The 16,759-nt window shown below is 39.9% G+C and overlaps 1 protein-coding gene and 1 pseudogene across 1 annotated transcript in view; one reads left to right on the forward strand and one right to left on the reverse strand.

Annotated features, from left to right (window-relative positions):
* Positions 1 to 6,918: 6,918 nt before the first annotated feature.
* On the forward strand, positions 6,919 to 8,109 carry LOC143863348 (uncharacterized; annotated as a pseudogene).
* A 750-nt stretch (positions 8,110 to 8,859) lies between these two features.
* Positions 8,860 to 16,759, reverse strand: part of LOC143863350 (Transducin/WD40 repeat-like superfamily protein) — a 43,085-nt gene continuing 35,185 nt past the window's right edge. Inside the window, exons 15-16 of the mRNA XM_077374031.1 lie at positions 9,523 to 9,748; positions 8,860 to 9,445 (exon numbers count right to left, since the gene is read on the reverse strand). Coding sequence (XP_077230146.1) covers positions 9,114 to 9,445; positions 9,523 to 9,748 — 558 coding nt within the window. The 3' untranslated portion in view covers positions 8,860 to 9,113. The remainder of the gene's footprint in view (positions 9,446 to 9,522; positions 9,749 to 16,759) is intronic.

The raw sequence follows: 16,759 nt of genomic DNA on the forward strand, positions 1-16,759 counted from the left end.
CATTCATCAAGTGATCCTATCCATTTATTCCCTAGATCCCAAATAAACGGCATTCCACAGTCCAATCCACAGATCGGATGGCTACGATACGTTGATGAGGGTTATTTTTAGGGCATGAAATGTCCACTAAAAAAATATATTTAGGAACATCAGCTGAAATGTCAAAAAATACTTGCATCAACCATGGTTTTAAATTTCGACTGAAACCAAAATCAAACATACCCGAAATGATACTTTTTCCCGGAATTTCAGGAAATTCGACTAAAAATCTCATTTTTAAAATTTTTATTATTTTTCTGAAATTTCGATTCAGTAATATCTGCTTAAATTTTGTACTAAATAAAATATTGTTTTTAATACGTCGTCAGATTTCGGCCGAAATTCCGGTTCTGGTGAGGTCCGAAACCGGTACTGAAACCGAAATTTAAAACCATGGCATCAACTGCGTCAGTTCTACCATAATATGAGGGTGCCATACTGCCATCTCATTGTAACATAATGAGGCCCCGGTATAGTGGCTCCTACCTTTGGTTAATCCTGGCCGTTCATTAAAGGGCTATTTTTTGCTCTCCCATGACCCGAAAATCACCCCGAAAATGTAGTTACATACTACGTAAAGCAATGCTTATCAAGTGGATGGTCCAGATAAATCAAAACATTTCTCGGTCTCATAAGTCTCATACGAATGCGTCTCCCAGTATCACTTCCCATGGTTAAAAAGTTGGGCTTTTACAAGTCTTCAAAGATCGTACGTGACTTTTTAACGTTGAAGTACCTCACCATAAGAAGTACTTTTGTACTACATCGAATCGTGGCCCCGGTACGTTACATCCGATCTTTGGGCCGATACGACCATATCGGCCCAACAACTATGCTAAAATGAGGTGGTCCTCTCTGACCTCTCTCACTGGAGATTGAACAAGCAGCTGCTCAAATAATGTGATTGATCAAGCAATCCTGATCGTCCAATCTGCAGCCTTCGGACAATCATCCAATAAATACAATGTTTATATTTGTCTAATGATCAATAAATGGTGGGACCCTCAAATTGGTGGGTCCATTAGTGTGTGGAAAACTTTGGTGGACCCAGAATCCCAGATTATTTAATAAACTTGGGGTTGGGTCTGTAGCTCAACGGTTGAGGCTTCGTTTCTCAACCGTGAGGTCTCAGGTTCGATCCGATCCCAGCTTATCTATAAAAAAGAAAAAAATTTATTAAATACCTTATAGATGTAAATTTCTTCTTAGCTATTAAATATCTTATAAATGTAAATTTTATTTTTCTACAGATAGATATAGTCGTATAGATTTCTTTATAGCTATTAAATACCTTACATTTTAAAGTTTTAGCTATAACTTGACTTTGTAAAAATATGTCATAAAAGCACGTATTTTCAACATGACTAAAGTTCGCACATAACAAGCACCATTTCTTTTGTTTATAAAATTTTATGATCCAAAATACGAGGTATTCTAAATTGAAGGGCGCCTTTGTAAAAATGGGATGAAAGAGCGTCCCCATCGGCTGCAAGGGGCGGCTATGCGTTAATGCACTCTGTCTTTCAGCCATTGTAAATACAAACTGCCCCTTGCAGCCTATTGGGGCGCCCTTAACAGATATCGTTAGGAAATACAAAGGTGTGGAGGAGCCAACGTCAACTCCAAAAGGCTTAAAAGCTAACGATTTCTGTGTGTATGGTGCGGTGATATATTCAAAAGGAATACATCACCGCGGGCCATGTAAATAATAGGCTCACACGATTAGCAACCGCGCAGATCTTATCGTCGTGTCGTATCATCAGTTGACCCAACTACTCGTAAAAATAAATTTACATAATTTTGAAAGATTAAAACGTTTTGTCTTATAAATAAGTATAAAATTAACTTCAGTTGACATTATTGATTAAAATATATAAATGATTATTATTGTCTTTTTCAATGAAAAATAACTAATGAGGATTACGTAAAGGGTTTGCAAAAACCAAAAAACCGGCGGGCCCTTAATTGTGACACTCCTACAAAATAACAAGCAAGAGAGAACAAATCCACCAGAGTAAAAAAATAATTAGTGAAAATGACCAAATGATTAGTCAATGGCTACGTTTCTTTCGATGTAAGATGGGTGTAAAAACAAGTTTTGCGGCCATTTTTAGACTAAAAAATGAGAATAATTTTTTTTACGGCCATTTTACGTTGAAATAAACGGAGCCTTTCGTCTTTATTTTCTGAACGGGACTCCGTTTAGTTTGGAAGTGATTATTCCTTTTAAAAATGACAGAGATAAAAGTTGACGACAATGACAATGGGGAAGAAAAACAAAACTTTGCTTTTCTTTTATATGTATTTGAGGCGTATGGTTATAAAAACATCAATGACTATACTCATAAATTAAAACAAGATAGTATTTGTTTTACGTCTAATTTTCTTGCGTGCAATGGATCAACGGAAAAAAAATATGGCAAAATTTTTTACCATATGAAAAGTCTACTGTAAAATTAGGGCAGTGATAAATCGACCCCCTATGTCTCTTTCTCTCGGGGTCGATTTAAGATATTTGGGGTCGATTTATTACTGCCGTAAAATTATTTTAAGACATTTCAAACAAAATCTGTCACCATAAAAAAAAACATCAATCCCTATAAATAATTAGCGACGGAAAAACTTCCATCTCAAAAAAAAACATTGGAAGTTTTCACAATAGAAATTCAATGTAATGGTGACTGAAAAACTTCCGTCACTAATGTATATTGATTTTTTTTTTGAAAATAAAAAATTAAAAGAAAAGAAATTAAGTTGGTTTTAGCGATGAAAAAAAACGGCCACTAATATCTATCTTTCCCAAATAAAAATTATTTAGTTATTTAGCGACAGTAAAAAAATTACCTTTGCCATTCTATTCCTTTTTTTTTAATATATTTTTCTTTGTGTTGGAAAGTTGCCTTATTTCCCACCCACCGTAGGTGGCTTGGGTGGGAAGGCAAGAGGCAAAAATAGAAACCTTCTTATTTGAATTTTTTGGAAACAACTAAAAAGAGGAAGTGGCTTTCTTCTTTGGAGGGAAAAATCAAGAGAGGGAAAGAGAGAAAAAGAAAAAGAGAAGTGAAGAGAGAGAAAGAGACAAAGGGAGAAGAAGAAGAATATAGGGTTTTCTATCTGGGTTTTCTTCTTGGGGTATTCTCTTGGGTTTCTCTTGGTGTTTTCTCTCAGGTTTTCTCTTTGGTACGATCTTAGGTTTGAGAAGCAATGAAAGGGTTGCGGGTTTGTGATTAATCCATTGTAATCCTTGTATATTGTTTTTTTCTCATAGTGGAAGATCATGTTTCTCACCCGTGGAGTAGGCTTTGCCGAACCACGTAAAATCTTAGTGTTCATCTTGTGGCTTGATTTGCTTGTTTATTTTACTTTTTCATTATATTTGTGCACGATCCGATCGGATTGCTCGGCGGATTTTCTCAACACCTTGCGTTTTCTTCTTCTTCTTCTTGTAAATCAAAGCCTATTTTTTCACCTTCCGCCACGTCGCCGATGCTAAAGGAAATCTCATATATGCTGCCATCCCTACACTTGCATACACCCAATGACCCAAACATCTTTTTTATTAACTTCACCTGATTCCTCCACTTACTTTCATGTTTCCTCTTTTCTGTCCTCTTTCTTCATTATTACCGGACAACAGATGGATGGACAGATTGAAAAACATAAACAAAACACAGCCAGAACATCTATACACCAGGGACTGATTGTTTGATAAATGAGATCTAGACGCAAACTGGTGGGCCGGGTCGGGTTTCACCCAACCAGTACGGGTCCGGACCTGCGGGTATAACCCAGTTATTTTTTTCTTTTTTTATTCCCACACTATAGGATGATCCAAACTGTCCATGTGATGGGCAACAAGATAAATAAGTGTTGCCCAAAAAATCATTTCCATAGGATGATCCTAGCCCTCTGATCTATGGAGGAATTGCATATTATTATTTATGGAAACCTCTATAGATCGGAGGGCTAGGATCATCCTATGGAAATGATTTTTGGGGAACAACCTATTTACGTTGTGTTTCATCAAATGGACGGTTTAGATCATCCTATGATGTGGTCCATACAGTACTTTCTGAAAAATATGGAACTATTAAGGGCTGGCACCATATAAAATCTCTATCAATTGGGTTTTTACGGCAGTTGTGGGCACCCGCGGGCTTACCCAACCCGGCTCAGTTTCAACGGGTTGGGCTGGGTCAAATTTAAACAGGTCACTAATTTAGTGACCCAAACCTGTAAATTACCGGCAGGCTGGGTGGACCCGCGGGTCTGGGTCACTTTTTGCCAGGTCTAATGAGATCTAACTTCTCTATGATGAAAAGAAAGGAACAACCGAAATTTATGTAGAAAAGAGAAAGGGAAAATGATATATCTGTCCCATTTGATTACTTGGGACACCCAGCAGCAGTGTATCAATAACTGCAGAGGGGCTGATGTACTTCAGGTAAGAAGGATTCAATGGGGCTGATTACCATGTACATTGCTGCTGGGTGTCCCAAGTAATGACCAGGGGCGTATATATCACTTACCAAGAGAAAACAAGAAAGCTTTTTGTGGAATTATTGGCGAGGAGAACTATTAGGCATTTTCTACAGCTGCTTCTCGCCATTTTTGCTTTAGTTATCAGAGAATATAAGGAAAAAAAGTTGGGCATTATATTTTTAAGAAGAGAAGTGGAAGAAACAGGTATTGAGTTGTCAAAAGCAAGGTTTTAAATTTCGGTTCTGGGTAACCAAAATTTGGCTGAAATTCGGTACAAGTGCTCGAAATGTCGGTTTTTTGGGCTGAAATTTCGGTAATTTCGGCCTGTAAAGAAATAAAAATTAATATTTTACCAAAAATTTTGCCGAAAATTTTCGGTCTGAAATTTCAGATTTCGCCTAAATTTAAAATCGGGTGAAAAGAGAAAAGAGGAATGCGAAACTCAAGGGTGCCCTTGCAAATGTCAAATGACACCGGATGGGGGGGGGGGGGGGGGGGGGTGGGGGGGTGTTATTTCATTAGATCCCCATGTGGAAATGATTTTTTAGGCACAACCTATTTGCATTGTGGGTTATCTAATGGGCGGTTTGGATCATCCTATGGTGTGGTATGGGTGGGGCCTACGTTGTTCAAAGATGGTGGGCCCAACAGAAACCGTTGGTGGAACTGTGGGCCCATCTTTGCACAACGTAGGCCCCACCCATACCACACCACAGGATGATCCAAACCGTCCATTAGATGGGCCATAAACGTAAATAGGTTGTGTCCCAAAATATCATTTTGATAGGCTGATCCTAGCCCTTCGATCTAAATAGAAACTACATCTTATGCAACCTCTATAGATTGTAGGGTTGTGATCATCCTATGGAAATGATATTTGGGGCACAACCTATTTACATTGTGGCCCATCAAATGAATGGTTTGGATCATCCTATGGAGTTGGTCGTATAGTAACATTAAGGCCCGTCCACAATATAGGATGATCCAAGCCGTCCATGGTTTGGTTTGGATAATCCTATAGAGTTGGTCGTACAGTAACATTAAGGCCCAATCGTTGGCCCCACCTATATTTTTCAAATTGAAGCGTACCGTCCACAACATAGGATGGTTCAAGCTGTCCATGGTTTGGATCATCCTATGGTGTGGTTCGTACAGTAACATTAACCCAATTTAGGCCCCACCCATATTTTTAAAATGAAGTGTACCGTCCAGACCATAGGATGATCCGAGCCGTCCATTTGATGGGCCATAACATTAATGGCTTGTGCCCCAAAAATCATTTACATAGGATGATCACAACCGTCCAATGTATAGAGGTTTTCATAATAAGCAATTTCTCTTTATATCTAAGGGCTAGGATCATCATATGGAAATGGTTTTTTGGGACACAACCTATTTACGATGTGGCCTATCAAATGGACTGCTTGGATCATCCTATGGTCTGGACGGTACACCGTCATAGTGGGTTGGATTTGGGCACCAACTCACCAAGGAGGAGAATTTTGGGGGCCCCTCAATTGTTCATGTTGTAGAGAGAGAGAGAGAGAGAGAGAGAGAGAGAGAGAGGTGGGAAAAGGTTAAAATGTTAGGTGAAATGCATTAGGATCCGTTGCTTACTTTCTTGGAGGGAAAACCAACACAAGGGCATTTTTGTCCTAAAAAACTCATTGGGATGCGTTTCACCCCTTTTTGAGAAATTAGCCAACTTAACCAATGCAATTTTAGAAATCAATGCATGTGGGTGTGTGCAATGTTTGTCTGAGGTTTTTCATGAGTTGATCTTCACCGATGTGGCCACAATCAGATCATCATGGATCTTGGATCGCGGACAGATGCCCACACAATCCAGTGTGTGTGTGAGAGAGAGAGGTTGGGGGGGGGGGGGGGGGGGGGGGGGTGTAACCAAACGGTAAAGAGGAAAATCTTTGAAATAAAAAACCCATAATTTGTTTTCAAGAAAAGGCTATTTTCCATAATTTTCTTTTCCCTACATCCAAACATCTCCATACTTCAATTCTAGGAATAGCGCATATAATCACTTAATCTTCTTATTCTAGGCCCTGTTCATTTGAGATTATGAACTGATTGTAGGGCCCAAACCTATTATTGGGATCAAAATTACTAGAATAGCGCATATAATCACTTAATCTTCTTATTCTAGGCCCTGTTCGTTTGAGATTATGAGAACCGATTGTAGGCCCCAAACCTATTATTGGGATCAAAATTAACGTAATTTTGATCCCAATAATAGGTTTGGGGCCTACAATCGGTTCTCATAATCTCAAACGAGCAGGGCACTAATCAAGGCCCTGCTTGTTAAAGATTATGAAAACTGATTGTGAGTGCTACACTGATAATTGGACTCAAATTTAAACGTAATATTAAACTAATGCGAACATGTTTGTGTGTCTTACAGCATGCGATAAGCCGGGCGCTGTGTGCCAGGACCCCATTTCATCGGTGGCGACGGCATCACCTTCTACTTCCACGGCCATAAGAACAAGGATTTCTGTCTCCTCTCAGACTCCAACCTCCACATCAACGGCCACTTCATTGGCAAGCGAAACCCCAACATGAAGCGAGATTTCACTTGGGTCCAATCAATTGGAGTCCTCTTTGATGACCACAAACTCTACGTCGGCGCCCAAAAGATGGCAAAATGGGACAATTCTGTCGACCGACTCTCTTTGTCCATCGCCGGGGAGCCCATCTTCCTTCCTCAAGGCGAAGGTTCTGTGAAACAACCAATTACTCCAAAAGCTTAAGCTGTTAGAGCTGGTGTTATTTAATCATTTATACTTCCAACACTCCCTCTCATCTGTGGCCCCTTTTTTTGGGAATTTGCGCGCGCGGGGCGGGGGGGGGGGGGGGGGGGGGGGGGGGTATATCAAGGAGTTTTTGGGTTTTGAACTCAGGACCTGCCGTATGGCAATAGCTCTGATACCATGTGAAACAACCAATTACTCTAAAAGCTTAACCTATTAAAAAAAGTTGGTGTTACTTAATCATTTATACTTCAACAGGTTCCAAATGGCAATCAAAGATAATTCCAAGTTTATCCATCACTCGACCGCGTAGGACTAATGGAGTCATAGTTGAAGTAGATGGTAGTTTCAGGATCACGGGAAATGTAGTCCCGATCGGCGAGGAAGAGTCTCGGGTGCATGGCTATGGTGTCACTGAAGAGGACTGTCTGTCTGTCTCGCACATTTGGAGCTCGGATTTAAGTTCTACTCGCTAACGGGTGAAGTGAACCGCATGTTGGGTCAGACTTATGGAGAAGGTTACACTAGTAAGGTGAAGATGTCAGCCGAGATGCCAGTCATGGGTGGTGAGAGAGAATTCGCGGCTTCAAGTCTCTTCGCAGCCGATTGCAGAGTTGCTCGCTTTGGCCAAGGAAGGATCGGGATCGGGATCGCGGAGGTTAACAGAATATGCCAGTTTGGAATGTGGGAGTGGCATGAACGGGCGCGGCATTGTGTGCAAGAAGTAGATAGATATCTGTTTGTGTGTGCGTGCGCGTATGCATGTGTGTTTCTCAATAAGGCCTTCGGTTTGGTGGGTACTGTGAGAACAGAAGAACAATAATTTGGTAGGAATTGTGTGTCCTCTTGAAATCATATCTGTAGAATGAACCTGATCCTCTTGTAATTTTTTTTTCCAGTGCTCCAATATTAACTGTAAAGGTACAGCAACATCTCTTTTAAGTGCCACAGATTGAACGGTTAGGATCATCCTATGGTGAAGTTATTTAAGCTGGACCCAGCAAGTAAATGATTTGGATCTTCCAATAACATGGGTCCCACTAATTTTTTTGGTGTACGTGTAAACACTATGTAAAAACTCCAATTGATACATGGCAAATTGCCATCTCTCTCTCCCTCTCTTCATCTCACTCTACATACTTTCAGAACCATTACACAGACTCACTCAACAACTGTATTGTTTAGATCTTTGAACAATAGCAGAGGGTGATCCTAACCCTCTGCTATATTATTGGTTCGTCGCATATCTACAAAAGGAACTAACCTATACTTATTAGTTACATGGGATCCAAAGCAAGCCCATCAAGTAGACGTTTCAGATCATTTGAGGGTGGGACCCACTGAGTTGTACATTGTATTATAAAGAGGCACCCTGCTACTGTATTATTCATATATAAACTATAGGGTGTGCTTCAACTGAATGCCAATTCTTCAATTACAAAGCTGATTTTACTATCATTCCTGTTTTCATGGGCCGAGGGTCGATGTGCATTGGGGGTTATTTTTCTGAAATGAGATATGGTGCTCTTCATTTTATCAAACTCTGATCATTTTACTTAAATGGATGTAGATGTTAGCTTCCTTTGTCAACAATTAATAAATTCTGATCATCTATACTAAATACAAAGTGAAAACAGTGGTGGCTGGGAATATTTAAAATTTTTGCTATTAGTACCTTGTAAAATCCCCAACCTCTTTTTGCATGGGATTTATACTATGATATGGGATTTTTAATGGAGAAGTTTTCCCCCCTCCTTCCCTCTCACATCTGTACATAATCTTCGCGGGTGCGTCTCACGGGCTTTCTTACTAGTATATAAATCAGTTTTACAAGTTTACCTCTTGGCAGCGTAATATTCCTGCCGCTCCTCCGTAACACAGCCATCTCTCACTGCCCTTGTTCATATTCCATCTCACTCTGTGCATAGCTACAATTTTGGGAGGAAAGATCTCTCTCTCAGCCTTCATTTGCCCCGCTATTTTATCTTTTATATTTTCTTGCTCTTCTTCTCCAACCAAGCATGTCTCGTCTGCCGTTTGGCTCTGCCCGGTCTTTCTCTTCCTGCAAGTTTTGAGCCTAGGCAATGTTTTGCTCTTTGGAGAAGTTGGAGGGTTCTGAGATGCTAAAACAATGGCTGTTTCATCCCCAAAACCCAAAGCTGCAAAGAGAAATGGGGAGTTAATAAAACAAGGGCAGGTTTCAAATGGGTAAAAAGAGTCCATTTCTACAAGTCACCTGGAATCTGATGCTTTGCTTTCATTGCCTGGTTCATGTTAGACACAAATCCGCGGATGGATGTTGGAGTATCTCCCCATTCATTCATGGACTTCTTCATTGGGAATGGAGTGTTTGGCAAAGGAGTGTTTATTGTGAGAACCGAGTCCTCTTCTTCAGTCAGTGACCCACATATAAAATGTGGGGCCCGATTCCGCGATGGATCTTTCACTGCTTTACTTGTAAGCTAGTTCCAAGCAAGGAAGGAATGGGTTGAGAAGTAGCAGGTTAGAAAAAAGTTAACTAGATATGAGATAATACAGATATATCCATGCATGGGGTTATTTGAAGTTTGGATCTAAAGGTACACAGTGGAAAACAATATTTTTTTGTTTTGTTTGAAAGGTAAGATTTCTTTCAAATTCATTAAAATTTCATGTACTGAATCTACATTACTGACTATCATAAAATATTAATGTGGTAACTTCTCAGATTTTGCATGTATAATGGATTTACTAAACGGAGAAAAGGAAGTGTTGAGAAGACCCCTCTCAAAAGACTCTTCACATCCTCTCTAGTTAAAACATTTACCATTTCACTGGTTTCTCTCAATATGTGCATAAATGAAATATCACTTCTACAAATATAAACAAAATTAGTAATCTGAGGATACCTCCACAGTTCCAAATTCCCCTCGATGGCCCAAGTGATCACATTGGAAGAATTACCCCATCCCACAACTTCGCTCCATATTCCTTGAAAGCTATGCGAATAAAAGAAACAATAGTGGAGGTTGAGTCCTTGACAACTAAAGAGCCAAAGAAGGGCAACAACCTCTGACGTTTGTCTTCCTTGGCAGCTCCACTTCATTTGGATCCTTAACACCTAAAGGGCCACTAAGGGAAACAAACTCTCACCTTTGTCTTCCTAAGCATTCTTACCTACCCTATGGGACCGTGATTCCCGTAAAGTTCTCATCAAAATTAAGCATAATCACATCAATGGCAGGATGATTCAACATATCCATCTACAACTCCATGAACCGCCACATTCCCAGTAATATTATTGTGCTACAAGCCTCCTATCCACATTATCCAATGCTCCCCATAGGGCTAAAGCCACCTTCTTCATCACTTATATAGAAAATCCCAATCCACTTGATTATAAGTTCTCTCCGTTATCTCTATTACAAAGAATACATGGGTTTTTTTTCCATTTCTTGATTAAAAACACTCATTAGCTATTAAAACACCATCCAAAGTTTAACTACTATTAACAAAAAACTTCTTGGAAAGGAAAATCGCATCTCCAAAAAATAAGCCTTGACCTAGCCGAAAGAGTTATGACTTATATACAAGGCTAACAGAGCAAAAATCACCACCTCTTCTAACCCCTCTTTTTTCAGGTTGAAGTTGACAAATGTTGCACTCACTCATCGGAAGTGAGCTTGTATTCACATCTCGTTTTCCAATCTTTCCAAATTCCGTAACGGTGGCTATGAAGGACATCTAACGGCTGATAGACCAGAGCTCTTAAGGTCAACCCAACCACAACAGCCGATACAAGCTATTGAGTTAAGCTTAAACATAGCTCTTTTACTTCATAGTTTCCCAAAAAATTCCTTCTTGTATCTCAAAAGTTTCCCCTTCATGAAATCCCAATTCTCTTAGTGCAATGTAAATGCAATCTTTCAGCTCCTGATGCTTTCATCCTGCCTTGTCCCCTTGCTACTGCTGTATTTTCAATAGGGTTTGAATAAAATGTTATCTTTGAAAAAAATAACCTTCAGACACCAATCAAACTCCATGGAGTAAGCATCTTGAAGACACTCACAAGCACATATTCCATATCTCCCCTCTCTTTCAATAAAACAACCTCCTTGACCATTTGAAACAATTTGTGCTCCTACTTATTGTTGTTTCATGAAAGACCAATGTTCTTATCTCCTACAACAAAATAGCCCTCGAGTTCTGCCTCAACGTCAGTATAATGTCGCTTGCTCCCTTCCTCGCTGGAAGGACTCTCATTCACATATGCTTTTCCACCGCATCTCTTTAAGAAGGTGCGCATCCACTGCCTCCTTTTTGCATTTTGATAAAATAATAGCAATTCACCTACATCTTACCAAGCCGTTTACATCTTACAATTTCCATGAAGCAAGTTCATTTGGAAACCAGTGTAGCAGCCCTTGTCCCCTTCTAGTTCCTTAAGATCTCATCCCTTGCCTTTCTTTCCATCTGAGGTTTTAAATTTCGGTTCCGTTCATCAGCGAAACCAAAACCGAAATCGGTCTGAAATTTCGGCCTAAATCTTGTAAAATCATGGAAACATTTCAGTTTCAGTCTGAAATTTCAGCTGAGATCTTGTAAAATCATGGAAACATTTCAGTTTCAGTCTGAAATTTCAGCTGAGATCTTGTAAACTCATGGAAACATTTCAGTACAAAATCATGGCTGAAATGGTTTCTTTTAATTATTTGTCTTTTTAGAAATATCCTAAAGGAATCTCGTGATTCTTCTCTTTTCTGCGAGTGGACTTGATTTTTGCAGTGTTTCTGTTGAAATGTCTTTGTTTTTTATACGAAAAATTGCATGTTTCGCATATTTCGACCGAAACATTAATGAAATCCCGAAATTTAGGGCGAAATCATGTATTTTTCCGAATCCAAGTGGATTTCGTTTTGGTAGCAGCCGAAATCGGAATGTTTCAGCCAAAATTTCAAACAATGCTTCCATCATACTGTATAGACGAAGATAGATCTTTCACTTCCCTACATGGCTCCCTCAATTTGGATATGCTTATAGAGTCCTGGCCTTCAATCATACTATCCTGACCTTCCAAGTGCTGGCCTCCAATCATATTATCCTGACCTTCCAATTGATGGAGAAAATTCAATGCCTTTTCTTTGTTTCCTCAAAAGAAAATAGAACGCATGCCCTCAAATTGCACCTCAACTAAGGTGAAACACCGACTGACCCTCACCTAGACTGATTTCATTTATTCTCCTTCAAAGTATGGTTGTTCTGAAAATTGACCTTGAGATCCTTTCACACCCAAATTCTCGTTAGGAGTAAAGACAGCAAAACAAGTGACTCTCTGGAATTCCTCTCCATTCCCTTTTTCTTATATTTCACCACCAATACGACATGTATCCTCTTGTACATTATCGAAAATCTTCCCTGCCCACCCATGAAAGGACTCGTACCCCTAGGGTTGGTAGCAGTAGCTATGCCAACTGCCTCGAGAGAAGTCCTCAAGCCTGCTCGATTACTGGCTGCATAACCGTCATATAACCAATGTTCTAGCTCCATGATAGCTCCCTCAAAGCCCATAATCTACGAGATTCTCCACACCTGACAACCTCTTATGAACAATTTCCATGTCATCTACCTTAAAGTGAGAACCACACTTATCCCTGACACTCAACGCAGCTTCTCATTATGTCACAATCCCCCCACACACCACCACCACCACCACCAACACATACACTTTGGCAACACCACAAAATGAGCTGACAACTTTGAATTGTGAGCCAAGAGATTGAGACTCCACAACCCCTCCCTTACATCAATTGCCAACTTGACACCATTGACCAGAGATGTTAGGGACTTTAAAACCCTGAATGCATAACACAGCATAAGTGCATAACATAATAAAAGCAAGTGACATAAGATGAGTTTGGCAGAATTACACTCATTAAAGCCATCTTCTCTAACCTGCCAACCTATTACTTGTTCTTTATTCAAATCCATCGCCAGTATAATAAGGCGGATTGAGCAACAGAGAAATTTCTTGTGGGATGACTTGGAGACCAGGAGGAGATTCCCCTTGGTTAAGTCGAAAGAAGTTTGCCAGACTAAAATAGCTGAAGCCTTGGCATAAGAAATCTAAAGGAGATGATGATCCAGGCTCTTTTGGGTAAATGACACTGGAGGTTTGGCGAGGAACGAAGCCATCTTTGGAGGGTGGTAATAGCCGGAAAATACGGTATCAGTTTGGACATTTGTACTCGCTTGATGATTACGACTAAAAGGATAACTGTTTCGAGAGATCATGAAAGGATTGCCACTCTTCAAGAGGGGGTTTCATTATAAAATGTGCGAAGGTGATTGAATAGACATCTGGACAGATCTTCAGTGTGGACAATAGATGTTAAGAGAGCCTTTTTGAACTCCTTTTTTGGTGGCATCCGAGCGGAGTTGCTCTGTTGAGGACTACCTAAGAGAAACAAAGTTAACCGGAGAGTCCAATTTCGCAGAAACATTTTTTGACAAAGAACTTGACAGGATGGCTACTTTGTTGGATATTTTGGAATAAACCTTCATCAGACAATCCAGAGGTGATATGAGAATTTGGTCCCGGGACTCAGATGGTGTATTCTACATTCATTCTTTCTACCATTTCATCCAATGACATCTGCCTCACATGCAGTCAGAGCCCCGAGAACTCCCACCCCTCCTAGAGTTTGTCTCTTGGACATTGTTCCTCAACAAAATCTTCATTGTGGACCACCTTTGGAGCCTGGGACACTTGGGCTTCTGTGATGCAACTTTTTGATATCGCCTGGATATTGGGATCTATCTGGGTCAACTGGAAGGAAAGAAATAGTCAGATCTTTAAAGGGGTTGCAAAGTTCTTTCCATAGCATGAAATAGCAAATCTTTACATCGATTCTGCAATGGCCGATCATCCTCCCAGATTTCAGTGGTATCACAATCAATAAATTAAGAAGATCATGGATATTGTGTGCCTTGACAAGGGCCAGTCAGGTAAGGTGGTTCCTAGGCTGACTCCCCTCCCTCCCTGGGGCCTCGAAATGTTAATCTAAACTTTGATGTTTTACTTAAGCAAACTTTGATGGTTCAGTTTGGGGAACCTTGGATCGTCCAGCCTAAGGTGTCTTCTTCGTGAGTTTGACGGTACAACCAAATGGTCTTATTTTGGTCCTTTAGGCGTCTCCGATGCCACCAATGCATGCCATGTTGACTGGCATTATCATAGTGGAGGGTGCGGCTTAGACTATCTTATCGTGGAAGGAGACTTCTTAAACGTGATTCGATTGATGAAAATTGGAGCGACCTTGAGTAGAAGAAAAGAGACCAGCTCTGGAGATGTTTCACTATCTCCCCTTTGATTTGCAACTTGTACCTTTCTTTTCTTTTTTGTTTGGCTTGTTCTTTACCACCTCGGTTTGCGAGCTTTAATCCCTTTCTTATTAATAAATCGTTGCCATAAAAAAAAGATGTCAAAGGAAATCCCTCTCAGCAGAGTTCCACAACTCAAACTCAGAAAAAGATTGCTAGAAGTGCCCCCTAAGAGTTATAGCTTTTAACACTAGCATAGCCTCCATATCTGAAAGAGGCACGAAGAGGAATAAGGTTCCACGTATAAGTAGGAAAAGCTCAATATTTTCAACCCCCAAGAAAATAATATCCACCCCTTCAGCACTATATCAAGCACTCTAGATCCACCTGGCCAGCCAAACATTTCTAAGGGGAAAGTTCTTCTAGATTTCATTGTAACATAATGCATCTATGCTATACAGCCGCTTCATGTTCTCTATAAGCCTTGCGTTCCAAAAGCCAAAGACAAATTTGAACAGCCTCCTTAAAATATCACCAAACAAATTTGAAGTTGAAATTTCTACAGCACACACATTTCCAATCTCTTACGTGCCAACCACTATACTTGGGAAGAAGGATCTCTCCTTATGGGCCTCCTTCCATTTGAATTCTTTCACATCTACAACGCCAAACAATATTCTCACCTCAACTCGCCAGCCCAAAGGGCATCAGAAAGAATTTACAGCTACAATGTGGAATAAGTTACAAAATATGAAATTTGACGATCAATAAACATCAAGCCACATAAACCTAGAGACGATTGAAATGTTCTTGGGGCCATTAGAGGCACGAGTTTCAACACAGTAAGCTCCACTGTTTTTTTTTTAAAACTTATCAGCCATATCCAATGGCACTCATTGGCATCACAAAAGTCTCTTATTTGTTAATTATCATCTCAAGATGAGTATTCAAGTTGAATTCCAATGGGTCTAGAAAACGCAACCCTGGACCTGCTGCTAATGGGGATGCAGCTATGTTACATAGATTCTTCTGAAAGGGCGAAGAATCCCTGTCAGACACATCTCAGATTCCAATACTTTAGGATTCACAGAGACACTTCTAGGTCTATTTTTATTATTTTTTCTGAATATTGCTGGCACAACCTTCATGTTTTAAGCTTTATCCATCATAATAGCAAGTTTTTCTCTATTTTTTATATGAAAATAAAAGATTATATATATGCTCAACCCATAGTTGCCGGAAACTCCTTGGGCGGGTGGGAAACCCGTTTCCCCTAAAACGCGTTTCTCACAATTGGGAAACTCGTTTCCCCTAAAATGAGGGAAACACGTTCGGAAACGTTTCCAAAATATGATACAAAATTGGAGAAATGTTTCTGAAACACATGGGAAACATATGGAAAACTTATGTAAATAATGTGTAAACGCGTGATAAACGTATGCAACACTCATAGAAAACGCATATGAAACGTGTAGGAAACATGTGTGGAACTTATGGAAATCATTTTGGAAAAAACACATCATTTCCTAAGACATTTCTCGTACGATTTTCTATTGTTTCTCGTTTCCCCTGTATTTTTTTTCATGCGTTTCCCGTTTCCGTTTCACGTTTCGTTTCCCACCCTGGTAACTATGGCTCAACCTACTAAAAATTTTAATATATTATCTATTATAAGGGTGATGATAAATTCGCACCCCCTGTAGGATGATTCACACCCTTTAACTTGAATTGATGTCAAAAGGCGTTAAAGTCTGACGCTTTTTGACACTTTTTGACGCTTTTTCGAAGTCAATTCACCTTAAAAGGGTGCGAATCATCCAACAGGGGGTGCGGATTCATCATCTCCCTATTATAATTAAAATTTCAGAATTAATTAAAAATATTTGGGCGAATCCACGGATCTTTCTTTTTGAGGTTTGCTGAGTCCGACACTCGATACCCATGTCGGATTACGACACTCGTATCCGTACTGATGCAACTTAGGGATGTAGCTACTGAGTTTGGGTGCATGTCTCTTCATATGCAGCCTTGTTGGAGTAACAGATGCTGCATTAGCCAGTTAATGGCTTATGGTTCGATCATCAAGAGTCTTTGTTTGTGGGCCAACAAAGGTAACAGATACATAGTCGCCAGAGTGGGAAGCGAGTGCGAGAAGCGGGAGGTTTAGAAAAGAT

The sequence above is a fragment of the Tasmannia lanceolata genome, unplaced genomic scaffold (genome assembly GCF_043159265.1).
Source record: "Tasmannia lanceolata isolate RefF3 unplaced genomic scaffold, GAP_Taslan_0.1 ptg000044l, whole genome shotgun sequence".
Taxonomy (NCBI): domain Eukaryota; kingdom Viridiplantae; phylum Streptophyta; class Magnoliopsida; order Canellales; family Winteraceae; genus Tasmannia; species Tasmannia lanceolata.